The sequence below is a fragment of the Filicampus tigris genome, chromosome 19 (genome assembly GCF_054856515.1).
Source record: "Filicampus tigris isolate MCC_2025a chromosome 19, RoL_Ftig_1.0, whole genome shotgun sequence".
NCBI classification, from domain to species: Eukaryota; Metazoa; Chordata; class Actinopteri; order Syngnathiformes; family Syngnathidae; genus Filicampus; species Filicampus tigris.
The window spans coordinates 15192225-15213172 of NC_141235.1; the positions used below are offsets into that span (position 1 = coordinate 15192225).

The window sequence follows — 20948 nt, forward strand, 5'->3', positions numbered from 1 at the left end:
TTTCTCTGTAGTTTTATCTACCCATTTGAATGTATGCTTGACCATCATTTACTGTGCTTCTTATCCTGCTAACTTTGCATTGATGAATTCGCTAGGACACGCCATTAATCATATTCCTGGTCATGCTATGACAACAGTATAGATATATTGTCAAAACTTATACCCATCTTGCCTGAGCATCGGATGGGTTCAAAATTTGATGTTTCGAGCCGAGGAATGAAAATTGATGCAAGTTAAAAATTGTGAATTCAACAGGCTCAAATCTAACTTTAAGGTCATGAATTGAGTCTCACCTGAAATTCGAGCTGAGAGGCGGATACTTCACACATCTGCCCGTCTCGAGTAGATAAAAGGTCTCGCCTTTTGTCCTCTCTCTCTCTTCTCAACATCTCTCTTCTCGAAAGCTCTCTTCCAAAATGCTCTATTTTCCAAAACTCTCTCCTGACTCCCCAAACTATCTCCAAAGGTTCCCAAATTTGAAAGAAAATGTAAAATGTCGGATTTCTTGTTAGGTTTAAGCATATGGATCCAAGAGACTTATTACATATGCCTCAAACTTTTCTTAGATCTTCGTGAAACATACAACCGGGCCTGTTTAGTAAAACATTTGTAGGGGGCACTACTGAGCCATTTTTTTGAAACCGCAAAATAAATTAATAGGATAGTGGTTATTTTGCTGGGCATCGTGTGTGTGCAAAGTTTCATGTGTTTATGAATGGTTGCACCATCAAAATTTACGGAATTTTTCATGGTAAACAGCATGTCGCCACAGCAACACTTACATATGCCTCCGACTTTTCGTTAATCTCGGTGAAACATACAACCGGGACTGCTTCGTCAAAACTTTCTAGGGGGTGCTATTGAGTCAATGTTTTTAAAAAAAAATATATATATTTATTTTGCCAGGCAAGATGTGTGTGCAGTTTCTACATCAGCGTCGGGGTCAATCAGATCAAATCCGCCTTCTTGTATGCATGAGGGTTCTTGAGGGTTGTACAGGAATGCTGGTCCTGTAAACCAGTTGGTGTGGACTAGCTGCGAAGCTGGCGTCGTTCTGGAAGCATGATCAACCGGGTTATCATCTGTGGACACATGTTTCCATTGTTTTGGTTGTGAAAACTGTCGGATTCTCTGGACTCGGTTGTGGACGTAAACGTAAAACCTTTTGGATTCGTTGTATATATAGCCAAGTACGACTTTACTGTCAGAGTAGAAAGTCACATCACATGGCTCGAAGTCAATCTCTTCGGTGATAAGCTCTGCCATCTCGACGGCTAGGATGGCAGCACATAATTCTAATCTTGGTATGGTGGCCTTGGAGAGTGGTGCTAACTTGGGCCCCATCAAGGATTAAGACAACATTAACCCTACCGTCTTCATTGGTTGTCCTGACGTATGCCACTGCACTGATGGCTTTGGTTGAGGCATCTGAGAAGATGCAGATTCCCTTTTGCTTGGCAGTTGAGAGAGAGTTAACTGTGTAGGGACGAGGGATGTGAAGCTGCTGTAGATCTTTAAGTGAATCTCTCCAAACTTCCCATGCACCGCATTTCTCCTGTGGAAGTGGAGCATCCCATTCGGTTGTCTCTGTAGTCAGCTCACGGAGCCGAAATCTCCCTTGAATTGTAACAGGAGCTACGAATCCCAAGGGATCAAACAAGCTGTTGATCGTAGAGAGAACTCCACAATGTGTGACTTGTCATCGTTGGATGTCTGAAAGGTAAAGATGTCTTTACTAATTTCCCAGATTAAACCAAGTCTGCGTTGTATGGGGGAATCTTCACCACCAAATGTTAGGTCTTGGACATTTTTGGCACGGTCTTCTGCTGGAAAAGCTTTTAGGACTGCTATACTGTTTGATGTGATCTTATGAAACCTCAAATTCAACTCGGCGAGGGATGCTTGCGTTCTCTTTAGGAGGCTGATCGCTTGTTCCTCTGTGTGTAGTGAGATGAGTACATCATCTACATAGAACTCCCATTCTATTACTCGTCTGGTGTCTGAGCAGTGTTTTTGCTCACCCTTAACTGCTGCCCTTCTCAAACTGAATGTGGCCACTGCTGGCGAAGGGCTGTTTCCAAACACATGGACTCTCATCCTGTATTCGACGACATCTTTCTTGGGATCGTTGTCACGAAACCCGAGGAAGCGCAGGTAATCTCTATGATCTTCTCTCACAACAAAACAATTAAACATATGTTGTATGTCTGCGGTCACTGCAATGCGTTGTTTTCTGAACCGTATCAGGACTCAAGGAGACTGTTGGTCAGGTCTGGTCCGGTGAGCAGCACGTTGTTGAGAGAAATGCCATCTTGCTGTGCGCTGGAGTCGAAAACCACTCTAATTTGGTCGGGTTTTCTTGGATGGTAGACTCCGAAGGTGGGTAGGTACCAAGATTCTTTTACCTTTGGCAGTGGGGGTGCAGGATCTGCATGGTTGCTGTCAAACAGATTCTGCATGAAGAGGATGAACTGGTCTTTCATTTTAGGTTTACGGTCGAGTGTTCGCTTCAGAGAGCAAAGACGGTTTAAGACTTGCTGTCTATTGTTAGGCAATAACGCTCTGGGAGATCTGAAAGGGAGAGGAGCCACCCACCTGTTGGACTCATTCTGGAAAACCTCTTTACCCATAGTCTGGAGGAACATCTCATCTTCTATGGAACGAGCAAGCTTATTGTCATTTTAGTCCTCTCGAAGACAGTGAGTCCAAGACGGTCATCGTTTGTCTTTTGGCTGTAGCTTCTCTGATTGTTGTCGAACTAAAGCGGAGGGTTTGGACCAACTATTTCTTTCGGTCGGATATGGCTTGTGCAGGGAGTGAACAGCGAAGGTCTACCATTGTCGAGGATGTTTGTCTTAAAGGAGTGAACGGTGGGTTTGTGTACGTTTCCTAAGCACACGTCACCTAACAGGACCCAACAAAGATTCAACTTTTGTGCATTATCAGGTCCATTGATCTTTCGTCTCACCTTGTGAGCCTGGATCTCTGCCAAGGAGGAGAAAGATTAAAGCTTGCTGATCAAGGGGTGGAATCGCGTCTGCAAGACATTTCAAGTGAGGATGACAGAGAGCTACTGCGGGTGTCGGGATTTTGCCGCAATTGTCTGGGATGTCATTACATTCAGGGAGTGGAATACTGACTCCCCCATTTGATGCCTAAATCTCTAGACCAGCTACCCTTCTGCCTGAGCTCTCTTTCGTGCCTGCACAGGTCTTTAGTGAATATTGGGATGTGGTCCCCTGAATATTGAAGGGATCAAAAAGCTCTGATCTAGCCAGTGATCTGTTGCTTTGATCATCTAGCATAGCATACATTGTCACGGCACTCTCTGGCCTTTTTGTAGGATATACTTTGATTAAGCATATTTTGGAGCAGGATTTTACCTAAGGTCGCCACCACATACTTCGGTGCATAGAGAGTTTACTGAGAGCTCTGGCGCATCCTCCCCGCCATGCTCTGATGATGCCTTTGGGGAGCTAGGTTTCCATGGCGGTGGACCAGTATGCAGGGCTGTGAGATGTTTATCGCTGTCACACTCCTCACACTTTAACACAGCTTTGCAGTCATGAGCGATGTGAGAGGATAATGAACAGCATCTGAAGTAGATGCCTTTTTCTTAAAGGTATGCTTTGCGTTTGTCTTTAGGTTTCAGTCTGAAGCCGCAGCACTTTTTTAGAGGATAGGGTTTATTGTGGCTAGCACAGCGTTTCGCGGGATCATCTTTAGGTTCAGCTTTGGTCTGATCAAACGTCTTAGAGATGTCAGTCTTATTTACTGATACTGGGGCTCTGGAGTTGGTGCGTTTGTGGATTGTTTTTTTCCTTCCCTTCTTTGTGTGAGAGAAAGTGCCGGGAAGAGTGAAGCTGGGATCGTTCCTAGTCTTGGCTTGGTGGTAGATGAAATCTGTGAAGAATGAGAATGGTGGGTAGGTTACGTTGTAGTCTTCCTTATATCTGGAACCTTGGACTGGTACCAGAGCCCAAGCTGTGTGTGGAGGCAAGTCCGGCTATATCTAGTCGGAACTTTTCTTACTCGCACACCAGATCAGGGTCTTTCCTTGCCAGAGAGGTGACATTCCACATCCCTAAAGCCAGCTTCTGTAGCATGGGATTGATCCGCCAAGGCCCCTGCCGTTGGCTGGCACCCAGCTCACTTCGCACCCGACCCCTTTGGCCCCTCCCACAGGTGGTGAGCCCATGGGAAGGGGGACCCACGTTGTCATTTCGGGCTGCAGGCCCGGCCACCAGACACTTTCCTTCGAGTCCGACCTCCAGGCCTGGCTCCAGAGGGGCGCTCCAGTAACCCGCATCCGGGCAAGGGAAAACTAAGTCCAAGATTCGTATTCATCATAGGGGTCTTTTGAGCCGTGCTTGGTCTGGTCCCTCATCTAGGACTTGTTTGCCATAGGATCATTGGGAGACTCAAACCCCTCCATCACGATAATGTGACGGCTCATGCAGGGGCTTTCATCAGATCTTTTTATTTATTTATTTTTTTTGCTAAAGTGTTGGGGCATGATTTTTATAAATTGTAATATGTTGGATTAAACAAAATATCCCTGTGGCAATGAACGGTTTCTTGAATTAATGCACATTAACCAAGTATTTCATGGATTTAAGCAGTCACTGCTAGGGTCCTAATCATCATAATTTCTACAAAAACAATGGGAACCTCACAGTGGGCACTGCTTGGGCCCTAATAAGAATAATAATTTCCAAACGAAAAACAATAGGGACCTTGTTTGGGCCCCAATAGTAATAATTTCTACAAAAAAGTAAAGCTGAGGGCAGCGATGGACTGGCCCTCATTTCATGGCCAGCCCTGGAATTCATTCAAAATGAAATGATTTGTTTTTTCATCTACGGTGAGCATGGTGTAACCCAGGTTAACATAGTGTCATAAAATAAGAGCCTGTTAATAAAAACAGTCGTTAAGGAAATACATGCATTGTAAATACTAAATAGATAAACATATCTTAAAAGTATGTTACAAGGTTGAAAACCGTGCAAATTCATTAATTTATTAATGTTTTTATATTTGTATAAAATGATTAAACTATTTATCAAAACTTTTATTTTGAAGGACACGTAGCGACGTAACGTCGTGACGCATGTGACCAGAAATGCGCACTTTATATTTTCTTTTTTCCCTCGTTCTTTCTGAATACGACGAAGGTGCAGTAAGTCCTCGCGGAGCTGCTGCTAAACGAAAAAAGAAAAAATAGAAGGAAACCGAGCTATCTAATGCTATTTTTGTACGGAGAAAGACTTATTTTTTGTATTTTTCACAACCTGTTCTACATTGGTGATGTACTAATTACTGAACGGGACTTGGTGAGTTTAAGACTTGTATTTTCTTTTATGCAACGAACATTTTATAATATTGTATTGGTCAATTGATGAAAAAAAGAAGCTAAGATGTCGAATTTATGTTGTTTTATGTTAAAATGATGGCTGTAAACGGTGAATTGGTGCCTAATAGAATGCGGGTCGTGATACAATGTCTCTGCGATGGGTTTTTTTCCACCGGCCACCGCCATTATTGAAACTGCGTCATTTTATTTGTATTCGTTTCATTCGACAGTAAACGGACTTTAACTTGTAATTGAAGTTACCCGATGTACTAATTGGGTTATTTATGCATATTATTTTGTTGTTATGATAGGCTACTAAAGTTTGATTCAGAAACGTCTGAACTCTTAACGGAGTTGGATTCTTTGTGCGAGACGCAAGACGGCGAGCCACCCACGAACCCCTTGAACTGTCTCTCACGCAGGAGCGGAGAGCAATTGCGGGACGTTTTAATATCCATCGGACCTGGTAGGATCTATCTGTTGTTTTCTCTGCTACACCGCAGTGGACTCTAAACTCAGGATTGACTATTCGGACATTCAGAAGAACATGAATGATTGAACCAGAGACATTTGAATACTTGGATTAGTTCAGTCTTTTGCTGAATTGTTTTGAGTTTGTACATTGTGTCACTTTTATTTTTTTGTCAACCATACACAATGGTGCTGTAATGGTGTTATTGAATTGTTGATTGGTTTAAGCAACAAAGCAGAAATGGTTGAGATTTAAAGGTGGACTTAAGTGATTTGAACAAGATACCTGCCTTTACTGAACTTTATTCAAAACTAAGGTAGGGTCACATAAATAGATTTAACCGTAAAATTTGAATTTATTAAAATAACAACCCGGGTTGAGAACTGCATTTTCAAAACTAGATAATAGGTTTAAAGAAAAGGGATAAACAACCTAAAATATTACTTGAAAGCAGAGGGAATATATTTTCCTTACAGTTTATTTAAATCGTATGTCCATTATGTGTCAATTTTGTGTGTCATTTGTATGTCAATATGTTTGAATTCAACTAAAAGAAGCCGGCAGTTTAAACTTATTCTTGGTCTGTGGTCATTCAATTGGTTTATATTAATTACTACTACTTCAAATAGTCGAACTTAGTTCTGGTCCATTGATCTATTTAACTGTAGTCACTCCAGAAGTGTTGCAGAAGTGGCGAGCCAGCCAGGAGTAGTGAATATACCAAATATTTTCCTTGACCCAGACATTCAAATAGGCCAAGCCGGAGAAAAAAAATGGAAATAGTTGATAAAGAAAATGTTAAAGCCCCAAACTCAGTTATAATTAGTGGGATCACTGACACAGACGTTGATGAAGAATTAACTGACTTCCTGAACAGGTATGGGAGAATTGCTAGAACACTAAAAATAGATGAACCACAGTCTCCCTACCACAACAGTTCCATTGTGGAGTATGAGGGTGGAGCTGCCTTGACAGCTCTTGAACCCTTATTGCCCTACACACTTGAGTGCTCGAACGAAGTCACCTACCAAATTAGAGCTCTGTCAACTGAGTATATATCAGCTGTTACAAACAGCGCAACCCACAGTTTTTTTCAGAGAACTGCAGAAAATTGCCAAGCTAAGCGGAAAACCTTTCGAAGCTGTTTTGCATGAGCACCTTTCTAAATGTGGACAGTCAGTTGCAAGCAACCCAGAAACACCTGAAAGTTTGAGCTCTATTTCAGAGAGGCAAAGTGAATCAACAACAACTGCTGATAGACCAACACAAGTCAATGACCAACTCCAAAGTGAAATTTTGGAACCGACTAAACCTGACGTAAACCTCAATCCTCTTGGGTCAGTCAACCATCCACAAGCTGATCTTCCATCTGATATACCAATAAGCTTTTTAACTCATCCGGAGGTGCAAAAAGTTGTTGTAGAGCACAAAGTCCGAAGTGAAGCTCCTGTCTCACAGATGAGTTCGTCTTTCCGCCTCAGACAGTTTTCAGGTAAAATACCTATTCCTAGTCATGAGGTTGATTTTGATACATGGCGCCACAGTGTTGAGCTCATACTTCAAGATCCTGATCTAACCGATTTGCACCGTTCACGCAAGATCTTAGACAGTCTTGTGTTTCCAGCTGCAAATATGGTGAAACCTCTTGGACCAAACGCCTTACCATCAGCTTATCTTGAATTGCTGAACTCAGCTTTTGGCACAGTAGAAGATGGCGATGAGCTTTTTGCCAAATTCCTCAACACACTTCAGGACCCAGGTGAAAAGCCCTCACACTATCTCCACCGTTTGCAAACAGCTCTCTCCAAAGCTTTGAACAGAGGTGGTGTAGTTGCCAGTGAAGCTGACCGACACCTTCTTCGTCAATTCTGTCGTGGATGTTGGGATAATGCCCTGTTAGCAGATCTTCAGCTTGAAAAAATTAAAGATAAACCACCTACATTCGCTAAGCTACTGCTACATTTGAGAGTAGAAGAAGACAAGCATATTGCAAAGGAAAGTCGGATGAAGAAACATTTTGCTGTTTCCAGACCAAAAGTAGGATCTCAAGCTATTGCTGCCAATGCTAGCATCTCAGATCCCACGATGCAAACTGATCTCGCTGAAATGCAAACACAAATGATCCAGCTACAAAGTCAACTGACAAGATTGAAACCCCCCAAAGAACACCCCGTGGAAGTTCCTCAAACCGACATGGTTACACAATTAAGAGCACAAATCACCGAACTCCCGAGCCATATCACCAAGATGAAGCCACAAAGCCGTAAGAAAAGACATAATCCACCGACAGATATTACCAAGATGAAACCTGAACATAACGTACTTGAGCAAATTCCCTTGTCACCTCAAGCTGCGAAAAAAAGGCCAAAGCCTTGGTACTGCTTCCAGTGCGGCGAAGATGGTCACATCGTTTCCTCATGTACCAATGAGCCAAATCCATCCTTAGTTGCGGATAAAAGAAAACAACTGAGAGAGAAACAGTCACTTTGGGATAAGCAAAACAGTCAGACCCAGCCTTTAAACTAAAAGTAGCACTCATGGCGGGACAAATGAGTGCTGAAACTGAAACTGAGACTAGTCCCACTGAACAATCACGTAAACCCAAAGAGAGGTTTCTGCACAACCGATCTGCTACTGTGAAAATACCCAAAGGTCTGATTGGAGCTAAATACACTGCTCGAGTACAAATCAATGAACAAACTTGCAATTGCCTTCTTGATACCGGATCGCAAGTGACCACCGTGTCCCAGTCTTTCTACAAAAGCTATCTCTCACACCTGAAAATCCATTCAATACAAGATCTGTTGGAAGTTGAAGCCGCAAATGGTGAAAATGTTCCATATTCTGGTTATATTGGTGTTGATATTACCTTCCCAAAGGATTGTTTTGGAACTGAACTCACTGTGTCCTCTCTTGCATTAATTGTTCCAGACACACGCTCTAATGTCCAGTCTTCTCTCTTGATTGGCACTAACACACTTGACCCTCTCTTCGAAAGTCTACTTTTGACAGACACAGATCTCAGTGTCCTCCCACACGGATACCGAGTGGTACTGAGCGTGTTGCAACAGAGGCACAAAATGAAAGATGATGGCAATATTGGTCTTGTCACTCTGTCGGGAAAAGAGCCTGAAATCCTTCCTGCTGTAAAAAGTCAAGTCCTGGAGAGGGTCGTTCATGTAAACACTGAAACTCCAGGGAAGTGGGTAGTGGTTGAGTCTCCCTCTTCATCCTCCTTGCCTGGTGGAGTTGTTGTTACCAATTGTTTACTTACCCTTCCTGAAAACCACTCACAGAAGATTGCAGTTGTCCTACGTAATGAAAGTGAACATGACATATTTATTCCTGCGAAAAGTGTCATTGCAGAAATCCATGCTGTGCAAGAGGTAGTGAAAACCAAGCAGAAATCCAACTTGAGGCCTACAAAGCTCAATCTAAATTTTTCTGATTCCCCAGTTCCTGCCGAGTGGAAGGAGCGAATCATACAGAAGTTGAGTGCTATGCCCGAAGTATTCTCACTACATGATACAGATTTCGGTTGCACTAACAAAGTCAAGCACCAAATCAAACTAAGTGATGAAACTCCCTTCAAACATAGACCTCGTCCAATACGACCACAAGACATAGATGCTGTACGCCAGCATTTACAAGAACTGAGTGAAGCAGGGATAATCCGCAAGTCTGAATCACCGTTTTCCTCGCCAATAGTTGTGGTTAGGAAGAAAAACGGAGATGTAAGACTTTGTGTTGATTACCGAAAACTGAATTTGAACACAATCAAAGATGCCTATGCACTCCCTAATATGGAAGAAGCCTTTTCAGCACTCACAGGATCAAAGTGGTTCTCGGTCCTTAATCTTAAGAGTGGATACTACCAAATCGAGGTAGACGAGATAGACAAGCACAAGACAGCCTTTACATGTCCAATAGGGTTCTTTGAATTTAACCGGATGCCTCAGGGTGTTACAAACTCGCCCAGCACATCTCAAAGGCTGATGGAGAAATGTATGGGTGACATCAACCTCAAAGAAGTCCTCGTCTTCCTGGATGACCTTATAGTGTTTTCAGAAACACTCGAAGAACATGAAACCCGACTTCTCCATGTGATTAATCGTCTGAGAGAATATGGTCTAAAGCTGTCACTTGAAAAGTGCATATTTTTTCAGACATCCGTGAAGTATTTGGGCCACATTATTTCCCAGCGTGGTGTTGAAACAGACCCTGAAAAAGTTGCAGCCTTAAGAACATGGCCAAGTCCCAAGGATTTGAAAGAGCTGCGTTCCTTCTTAGGATTCGCGGGATATTACAGAAGGTTTATTAAAGCCTTTTCTAAAATTGTCAAACCTTTTACCAGCCTTACAGCCGGATATCCACCACTGAGGAAGAGAAATGGCTCCAAGTCAAACAATGTCCAGTACTTCCAGCCAAAATCTCCTTTTGGAGAAAGATGGGCAGAAAGTTGCCAACAAGCATTTGAAACTATAATAAACAAACTGACTTCTGCTCCAGTTTTGGGCTTTGCCAACCCCATCTTACCATATGTATTACATACGGATGCAAGTACGACCGGGTTGGGGGCAGCTCTTTATCAAGAGCAGGACGGAGAGATGCGTGTAATTGCATACGCGAGCAGAGGACTATCAACAAGCGAAAGCCGTTACCCTGCTCACAAACTTGAGTTTCTTGCCCTCAAGTGGGCTGTAACGGAGAAGTTTTGTGATTACTTGTTTTGAAGTCCTTTCACGGTAATAACTGACAGTAACCCTCTCACTTACATTTTGACAACCGCCAAGTTGGATGCAACAAGCTATCGCTGGCTGTCTGCCCTCTCCTCCTTTGAATTTCATTTTCGGTACATAGCAGGCAATCAAAACGTTGATGCCGATGGCTTATCTCGTCGTCCACACCCTGAGCCAATAAATGATAGTGTCTCCTTGAAGGAACAAGAGAGAATTCGCCAGTTTGTCCAACATCATTTACCTGGTACAGATCCTTTCAATCATGTTCCTCCTCATGCAGTAAAAGCAATCTGTGAAAAACATCTAGTTCTACAATCTCTTGATTCAGATGACAATGCTTTTACTTACCCACTTGTAATGTCTTAGTCCATGTCCGCTGATACTATTCCTGATAGTTTTGATCAGTGTGATATTCTTCCTGTCATTCCAAGCATGTCAGAAGAGGAGTTAAGACAAAGTCAAAGAAATGACCCTGCTATAAATGAAATTTATACACCAGCTTGAAACAGGTGAAACATCTGCTCCTACTGTATGGAAAGAAATTTCACAACTCCCCATCTTTCTACGTGAACTAAAAAAATTTGAGCTGCAGAATGGAGTTTTATACCGGAAGAGAAACATTGGTGAAACCCAGTATCAACTCATTCTTCCTGAAAGCCTGAGACCCATGGCGTTAAAAAGTCTTCATGATGACATGGGCCATCTTGGTTTTGACCGTACTCTTGACCTAGCCAGAACCAGATTTTTCTGGCCGAAAATGGCCTCAGACATCGAGCAAAAAATCAAAAGTTGTCACAGGTGCGTCTGCCGGAAAACACTACCAGAGAAGGCCGCACCCTTGGTAAACATACATGTTGCCAGACCCCTTGAGTTAGTATGTATTGACTTTTTATCTATCGAACCAGACCGCAGTGCCACGAAGGATGTCCTTGTAATCACAGACTTTTTCACAAAGTATGCTGTTGCAACTCCTACTCCAAACCAAAAAGCTCAAACAGTAGCGAAGGCACTGTGGGAAAACTTCATCATCCACTATGGTTTTCCAGAGAAGCTGCATAGTGATCAAGGAGCAGACTTTGAATCAAAAACTATCAAAGAACTGTGTGACTTCGCTGGAATACAGAAAGTTAGAACCTCACCCTATCATCCCAGGGGAAACCCTGTGGAAAAGAAACCCTGTGGAAAGATTCAACAGGACATTACTAAACACGCTAGGTACACTCAAAGATGAAGACAAGAGGCACTGGCGTGACTTTGTGAAGCCACTCGTACATGCGTATAACTGTACCAAACATGACAGCACAGGATTTACGCCTTACGAGTTAATGTTTGGTAGGCAGCCTCGACTACCAATAGACCTTGCCTTCAATCTTCCTCTGAACCATTGTCAGCAACAATCTCATTCGCAGTATGTCAAAACTCTCAAATCTCATCTCCATGAGAGTTACCAACTGGCTATCAGAAATGCTGCTAAAGCTGCTGAACCTAATAAAAGCAGATATGACAAACATGTAATTGAATCTGTCCTAGCTATTGGTGATCGTGTGCTTGTGAAGAATATCCGAATCAGGGGTAAACACAAGTTGGCTGATAGGTGGGAGTCCGTTGTCCATGTGGTCATTAGTCAAAAGGATAACTTGCCTGTGTATACAGTAAGGCCAGAGCATCACAATGGTCCTACTAGAACTCTTCACAGAGACCTTTTGTTACCATGCGGATTTTTGCCAAGTGCCCCTGTAAATTCTCCTACAGTCCAAGACAAGCCCCGTCGGCCAAGCACACGACAACATCCAATACCTGATCCTGAAGAACCTGAACTTGAATACAACTCTGAGGAAGAGGAAAACTATCCCTTGTATTACCCTTCAGGTCCTCCACGGGAGATCTCTAGGTCACTTGAGGAATACAAGGTAGTTCTTCCCGGAACTCATTCAAATCTTGCTGATCAACAACCTGAAGCAGATAATGCTAAAGTTCCAGTACTTTTGACATTTCCTGATGATGTGCTAAAAGATTTATCTGACACTGAAAAATCACCTGAAGTGGAAAAATCACCTGAAATGGAAATTGTACTTGGAAAGGATGCACTTGAAAAGGAAGGAAAACCAAATTCTCATCAGAATGAAATGGACAATGCCCCAGATTCAGCCGAGTCGAACAATGAGGAAATAACTAAAACTCAAGAAAATGAAAAAGAGTCTACAACAGATGACAATGAAGAAATTGTCTCTGAAGCAGAACCAGTGGTCAGAAGATCTTCTCGAGAGAGAACAAAACCCAAACAGTTGACCTACCCTCAATTAGGGAACCTCCTTGTCAGCATAGTCCAATCTTTGTTCCAGACCTTAAGTGAAGCTGTAACTAGTTCAATTGAGACTCATGAGAATGAAGTAGTTTGACAATGCATTATGCAAAGGGACTTGCATAGATTTAAGCGGGGAGGGTGTAACCCAGGTTAACATAGTGTCATAAAATAAGAGCCTGTTAATAAAAACAGTCGTTAAGGAAATACATGCATTGTAAATACTAAATAGATAAACATATCTTAAAAGTATGTTACAAGGTTGAAAACCGTGCAAATTCATTAATTTATTAATGTTTTTGTATTTGTATAAAATGATTAAACTATTTATCAAAACTTTTATTTTGAAGGACACGTAGCGACGTAACGTCGTGACGCATGTGACCAGAAATGCGCACTCTATATTTCCTTTTTTCCCTCGTTCTTTCTGAATACGACGAAGGTGCAGTAAGTTCTCGCGGAGCTGCTGCTAAACGAAAAAAGAAAAAATAGAAGGAAACCGAGCTATCGAATGCTATTTTTGTACGGAGAAAGACTTTTTTTTTTTGTATTTTTCACAACCTGTTCTACATTGGTGATGTACTAATTACTGAACGGGACTTGGTGAGTTTAAGACTTGTATTTTCTTTTATGCAACGAACATTTTATAATATTGTATTGGTCAATTGATGAAAAAAAGAAGCTAAGATGTCGAATTTATGTTGTTTTATGTTAAAATGATGGCTGTAAACGGTGAATTGGTGCCTAATAGAATGCGGGTCGTGATACAATGTCTCTGCGATGTTTTTTTTCCACCTGCCACCGCCATTATTGAAACTGCGTCATTTTATTTGTATTCGTTTCATTCGACAGTAAACGGACTTTACCTTGTAATTGAAGTTACCTGATGTACTAATTGGGTTATTTATGCATATTATTTTGTTGTTATGATAGGCTACTAAGGTTTGATTCAGAAACGTCTGAACTCTTAACGGAGTTGGATTCTTTGTGCGAGACGCAAGATGGCGAGCCACCCACGAACCCCTTGAACTGTCTCTCACGCAGGAGCGGAGAGCAATTGCGGGACGTTTTAATATCCATCGGACCTGGTGGGATCTATCTGTTGTTTTCTCCGCTACACCGCAGTGGACTCTAAACTCAGGATTGACTATTCGGACATTCAGAAGAACATGAATGATTGAACCAGAGACATTTGAATACTTGGATTAGTTCAGTCTTTTGCTGAATTGTTTTGAGTTTGTACATTGTGTCACTTTTATTTTTTTGTCAACCATACACAATGGTGCTGTAATGGTGTTATTGAATTGTTGATTGGTTTAAGCAACAAAGCAGAAATGGTTGAGATTTAAAGGTGGACTTAAGTGATTTGAACAAGATACCTGCCTTTACTGAACTTTATTCAAAACAAAGGTAGGGTCACATAAATAGATTTAACCGTAAAATTAGAATTTATTAAAATAACAACCCGGGTTGAGAACTGTATTTTCAAAACTAGATAATAGGTTTAAAGAAAAGGGATAAACAACCTAAAATATTACTTGAAAGCAGAGGGAATATATTTTCCTTACAGTTTATGTAAATCGTATGTCCATTATGTGTCAATTTTGTGTGTCATTTGTATGTCAATATGTTTGAATTCAACTAAAAGAAGCCGGCAGTTTAAACTTATTCTTGGTCTGTGGTCATTCAATTGGTTTATATTAATTACTACTACTTCAAATAGTCGAACTTAGTTCTGGTCCATTGATCTATTTAACTGTAGTCACTCCAGAAGTGTTACAATAGCATCAAAGGTTTATGATCATTTCAAGGATAATGCTAGAAAAAAATGTGGTGCCAGAGGATTTAATTGCTGATTGCAATTGGTACCTTGGGAGTGAGCCTAACAATGGCGCTTTTCTTACCATTGAAGGCATATACATCCACAAGCATTGTGCCTTTCCTTTTGTTGGCGGTCCATTCCAGCTGAGTTGGGGGATAAATACGGGAAGTGGGGGCTGGGAGTTGCATAGATATGAGCAGCTTGTGTTGGCACAGCGAACGGTACTCCATGGGTCCATGGTCAGATACATACCTGGATGGGAAGTATGAAAAAATACTTGTTTCAGATTTTGTTTGAAACTCACCTGCACAATATACACTGCAAACATTAATAAAATGTAACACATTCACAGTATAAATTTAGGTCTGTCAATCTTCAGGGAAGTAAATATTCCTGGTTAGGAAAAAAATATAATTGCCTGTGTATGATTCTTGAGACAGTGGAGAACGTCGCTACCTGGAAAAACATTCCAGCATGACAGGTTTGGGTCAGTGATGGTCTTGTCAAGCATATCTTTGGAGGGCTGCACCAACCTTCACATGCTAGCGTGAGGTATGACCATATGTTGGTACAAAAATCCCAGCCTCAAGAGGTTAAGTTGTGTGAGCATGGCAGTTTCTAGATAACAAAAGCAGTGATGCTAGTGACCCACCAGTTTCCCAGTCCAATTGAACAGTTTTGTACACCATGTAAGGCTACATTCACTGTCGCCTGTTGCACCACAAATCGTCTAGGACAGGGGTCTTCAATCCTTTTTCTCGACGACTGCTGTCCTGCCTGTTTTCCATCTCTCCCTGCTGCAACACACCTGATTCAAATGATCAGATAATACAGCAAGGTCTGCAGAAGCTGGATGATGAACCTGATCATTTGAATCAGGTGTGTTGCAGTAGGGATTTATGGAAAACATACAAGACAGCGGCCCTCTAGGAACAGGATTGAAAACCCCTGGTCTCGGAGCTGACTAACAAATCCTTGTTCAAAATGTTCCAAATCCTTATAAATGTAATCAATTCCCACCAGGCAGTGATTGTTGTTTTTACCAGAGGTGGGCATTTTGCTAAAATTTCCCGGTTTGTTTATCACCAGCCGTCTGCAGCCTGGGTACCTTTCTGGCCTCCGTCTATCCGCCTTTTTGTCGAGCCAGACCAAATAGTAATCACCTATAGGTCGGTCTGTCTATCATTTTAAATGGGCTTCCGTTAGTGTTTCAGTCAACCAACCTCGACCTCCACCGCTGCCACCCCCTCCAACTGGCAGAAATTTGACTTGAAAGACTCACCGTGGCATGAAAACCTCACCACGGCCGGACTGAATACGTCTCCTTTTAGGAACCCAGCTGCTGTCAAAAAACGTCAACGCGGCCGAGGGGAAATGGAAACCTCACCGCAGCCATAGACTATAGACAATTACATAGACCAGGTATGTCCAAAGTTGGAAAAAAGACCAGATTCTCTCCGTTACGTACATCTATGACTGACTCTTAATGCATGTCAAGCTGTCTCCGTCGCATAACAGTAATATTAAATGCACAAGCTAGCAAAATTTGAAAAATAAACAGACGTATTTGAAAAGAGTCTTTGCAATGGGGAAACGGCCTAATGAGAATTCAAAGCAAGAGCCTATGCCCAAGAAGAAAAAGAAAGGTACATTTCACAGACAATACCAGAAGACCTACTTGAAATATGGATTTACTGCAATAAGTGATTCCAACACACGAGGGAAGCCCGCTCTGCACAATATGCACAGATGCAGACTTCAAAACTGATTTGTCAACGAATGTACAGTAAGTGCCTTGAGAGTGTCATACTTGGTGGCTAACCGCATTGCTAAGGCTAAAAAGTAATTCAATATAGGTAAAAAAAACAACAAAACAGATTTATAGAATTGCACATGCGAAAATCAATCAAGTAAGCAATTATATATTGTTTGTATTTCCAATTTAATTTGATAGACTGCTATATTACAGCTTTCTGTTGAAAGTGGTAATGTAAATATTGTAGTTAATGATTTTTCAATATTTTGGGGTGGCCAATGGCCTTGTATGCTGCCTCACTATATCCACCACTGCATTGAATGGCAGCCGAGTCCCATCGTCACATTCAGATCCCAAAGAAGAGCAAACTGTAGTAAGGTGACCATTTTGAAAACAGTTACTAGTTATGAACAACCACCACCAAACTTCTTTTTAACTTATCAAGATGTCTTTGTGGTGAACTGCGGCCTCTTCAGGTTTGTTGTTTTGAGCTAACTTGTGCCAGAGATGGGAAGTAACAAAGTACTTTTACTCGCTTTATTTATTTACTTATTTATTTATTTATTTTTTTACAAAATAGGGTCATTACTTTTGTTTTACACGATGCATGACTATTAAAAATAAAATAAATTAGACCAATGTTCGCGGTTCCGCCAATCATATGAAGGGTTACAAACGGTCCCGGACATAGCATCTTGTGATTGTAATGCTGTGTTTGTCAAACGTTTTAACGCCGGAAGTCCTACCCAAACCACTGCCCTTTTTGACATCACTTCCGGTCTAAGTCCTGCCCCCTTAGTGATGTCATTTTGTAGTCCTGAAGTGTGGTTCATCCCCTAACCACGCACCTTTTATGAAGTCATTTTGTAGTTTGCTTGGTTATGTTTTTTTTTCTTTTAATGACTGAGAATAGCAACCCTTATTTCTCTAATACAGCTTGTTAGGGTGTTTCCATACAATCGTGAAGTGCCCACTTTATTGAATTCATCTTAGCGCAATACCACGTCATCTACAAATGTACCTATGAAACACCTGAACTACACCTGTGCACTCATGTGCATGCTTGATATGTGTGTTTTTCAATTGTTTGTTTTTAATTGACTGAGAATAGCCCCCCCCCCCCCCTTTTTTATTAATACAACGTGTTAGAATGTTTACCATACAATCACCAGGTTACTTTACAATTTTTTGAGCCTGCATGTGTGTGTGATGCACTGTGGACACCTAAAGTCCACGAGTGAAGTCCACGAAGAATTCCCCCGTCCAATCTGAGAAAACATGTTGAGGTAAAGCTAAATGATTACCTTTTCATTAACTTGGCCCTGGCGAATGACGTTCATTTAGCATAACAGTTTGGATTAGCGTGGTAGATCATTGGGTTCCATTTGTTATCTTGGCCTTGCTTGCTCTCAGGAAGACCTTGATATTTTTAATTTAGAGAACTAAAAACCAATCCAGTCAGGTTAAAAGGTGCAAAGTGACGACCTCTCAGATTTAATAGCCTTCAAATTATATGACATGAGAAGGAAAGTGAAAAAGGTGCTTTTTACTTTTATTCACGAAGTACATTTCAGAGCCTGTACCTATTTACTTTTACTTGAGTAATTAATTGAATGATTACTTTTACCAGTCATTTTTCACAAGTAAATGTACTTTTACTCAAGTACAGAATGTCAGTACTTTTCCCATCTCTGCCTTGTGCCCACATTCTTTCCCTTTGTCTAAAATCAAGCTTTTTTCTCTCCACTTCAATTTACGAAAATGTGTCCATATACTATATCACGTCTTTTCTTTTTCCCGGGCCCGGTGCAAAGCGTGACCATTAATGCTTATCTTTTATGGTATTATTTTGTCATGACTGGGAACTCCCCACCCACTGACCGAGCGCTACTTTTCCGTGTATCCCGCGAGAACTCGCCACATAGTGTTATTTTGCTGTGAATTGCTCGAGGACTTGGTCAAGAGAGCAGTAATCGACACCAAGAAATCATATATTAATTTTCATCTCGTCTTTGCTTGTGATCTAAAATGTCCATAGATTTTAGCCCAGTATTTATTTAATGGACTACATTTTCGTGTTATATTCACGAGACCACGAAAATGCTTGAACATTGATTTAATTTAGTCCCAGTTATTGTTTATTAATGAAGGTCTTTTCTTCGTCCAATGAAAAATGTGCGTTGACTAAAATATTTTCAGCTAGTTTTCATTAATAAAATTAACACTACTCCTTGAAGGACATGTCTAAAAACAGCTGATTGGGTTGGAGAAAAAAAACTTCGATTTTAGGCTCCCCTACCCGATCAAACCTGCACTCAAACCCCCAGCTGCCGTTGGAGGAGAGAGGGGTCTGGGCGGAGGAGGTGCACTGTCAGACCGGAAGTTGTAGGGTTTTTCTTTTTTTTTCTTAACTTCTCACAATGATGTGATATGCCTGCAAGCAGAAGCAAGTAGCTTACATAGCAGACGCAGTTGAAGAACTTTTAATTTGATGTTTTGAGAGAACGGTAAGCGATTTTATCTGCGAAAACTAACATATTTAAACAGTTATTATTGGCATTACTTTTGAATTAAGCAAATTATAAAATGACTGCTTATGGTTGTAACTTTATGAATAATAACTTTGATTATCGTTACCAGTGTAAATTTCATATAATATTTACCTTGAGAATGGGTCCATATGAAAATTAAATAACCTTTGTTTTATTTTTTTATTTTTAATATCGTTTTGAAAGCTCACCTCCTTACTCACCCCATCAGAAAGGCAAGATGCATATGAATTGAGAGCAAACTACCAAAAAAGTTGTGGACATATGAAGTACGATCTGCTGCTATGATCAGAAATCGATGCTTTAACAGACAATTTGAACAGACCTCATATTATGTGCTACAGTAACTGGGAAGAAACCTGACTTGTCCAAAATGAGAGTATTTGGCTCAGAATGTTTTGCATGTACAGTAAAATATGACAAGAAAAAGTTAGACACACTCTGTAAAAAGGGAATGTTTGTTGGATATGACAAAAACATGCTGCGTTTTTAGTCTTTTATCAAAACACGGGCAAAATATTGAAAAACAGGCTGGTTAAGTTTGTCACAAAGAATACAAAAGAATGTGATACCCAGACAGATGAAAACATTTATGACTGTTTTGAATATAGAACTAAAGCTGAAATTCAGCCAATACTTGATTTATCCAATGTTACCGCACAAAAAGTAAAAACGGAGGCATGTGAGTCCAATACCAATTTAAAAAGTGATGTTGAAAAGGTGGTATTCCAAAGAGAGACAGGAGACCCCCTCAATACTATACTCTGACTATGACTATGAAGCCAAATTTGAAGTTGAAGCGTTGACAAATATTGGTTACTGTTATTGTGTGACGTGATGTTCCATTGACATTGCAGGAAGCTTTGAGCTCTTAAAATCAGAGCAGCGGGTTAAAGCTATGAACAAAGTGATAGGCTTTTTGATAGACAACAATACCTTCACATTAACATCTTTACCTGAATGTAAATACGCAGTGGTTGTTAAATGGATTTGTGTTGTCAAAGAAAATCAGGTTGAGACAATATACAAGGCTAGGTATGTGGCAAAAGGTTATAGTCAAATGGCTGGTATTGCTTATAATGAAACGTTCTCACCTACTGCTGATATGTCACCTCAGTACATGTGCTGATGCAGCTTGCAGCTCAGTACCAATTGGAGCTACATCAGATGGATGTTAAAACTGCATATCTGCATGGCCCGGTAAATTGTGAAATTAATATAGAGCAGCCTGAAGGGTTTGAGGTTAAGTCAAATACGGGACAAAAATTAGTGTGTAAACTCAACAAGACACTGTTGAGTTTTTAATTGATTCGTTATTGGCCATCGGATTAATAAAAAAAGCTGATGCCGCTAATCATCAAAATGCCAAATATCGTCCATGTAATACAAAAATGATAATCGGTCAATCACTCATTCAAAGAGCTGCAAAAGAACTTTGCGACCCCAAAAAATAGACTACACAAATATGTCACCTACTTTAGCAGGGGTTTTTCCAGTTCTGGTGATGGAGTGAAGGCACAGAGGCAGCAGGCCAGCAGCAACCAGCCTTGCAGGTTATGATGGTCTTCACTCAGGCCCCATGTGTGGTAAGCCAACTGGGCCAGGATCTCATCCCTCAAGGCAGGTCGGTTCTGTCCTTTCTCAATGATGTAGTTTCCCAACAACTGCTCCTGTGAGTCGCTGAGGTCTGACTCAACTGTGAACCGCATGATCTAAGAACAAAGTGTACTGAAATTTGTAAATGACAAGAGCAACAAATGATGTTGTGGTCCTTCCTTTACCAGTTTATAAATTTCCAGCGCAGTGCGGGCATCTTCTGGTTCAAGACTGGTCAAGGCTCTCTGGAGGGGGATTCCCTGAGGTTGGCACCATGTATCCTGTGGGGTGGATTCATTTTTTAATTAAAGGGAAAATAAACAACCATTTTTCCCTTTGAAATAATAAATTGTATGTGC

General features: G+C 41.1%; 1 protein-coding gene and 1 long non-coding RNA gene across 2 annotated transcripts in view; one reads left to right on the forward strand and one right to left on the reverse strand.

Moving 5' to 3' along the window:
• myo15b (myosin XVB) overlaps window positions 1-20948 on the reverse strand; it is a 142636-nt gene that overhangs the window by 114412 nt on the left and 7276 nt on the right. Inside the window, exons 5-7 of the mRNA XM_086017487.1 lie at window positions 20775-20870; window positions 20470-20705; window positions 14771-14940 (exon numbers count right to left, since the gene is read on the reverse strand). Coding sequence (XP_085873613.1) covers window positions 14771-14940; window positions 20470-20705; window positions 20775-20870 — 502 coding nt within the window. The remainder of the gene's footprint in view (window positions 1-14770; window positions 14941-20469; window positions 20706-20774; window positions 20871-20948) is intronic.
• LOC147131711 (uncharacterized) lies at window positions 5121-14534 on the forward strand. Its single transcript, XR_015082616.1, has 2 exons — window positions 5121-5333; window positions 5665-14534. It is a non-coding gene; the product is annotated as an uncharacterized LOC147131711 (long non-coding RNA).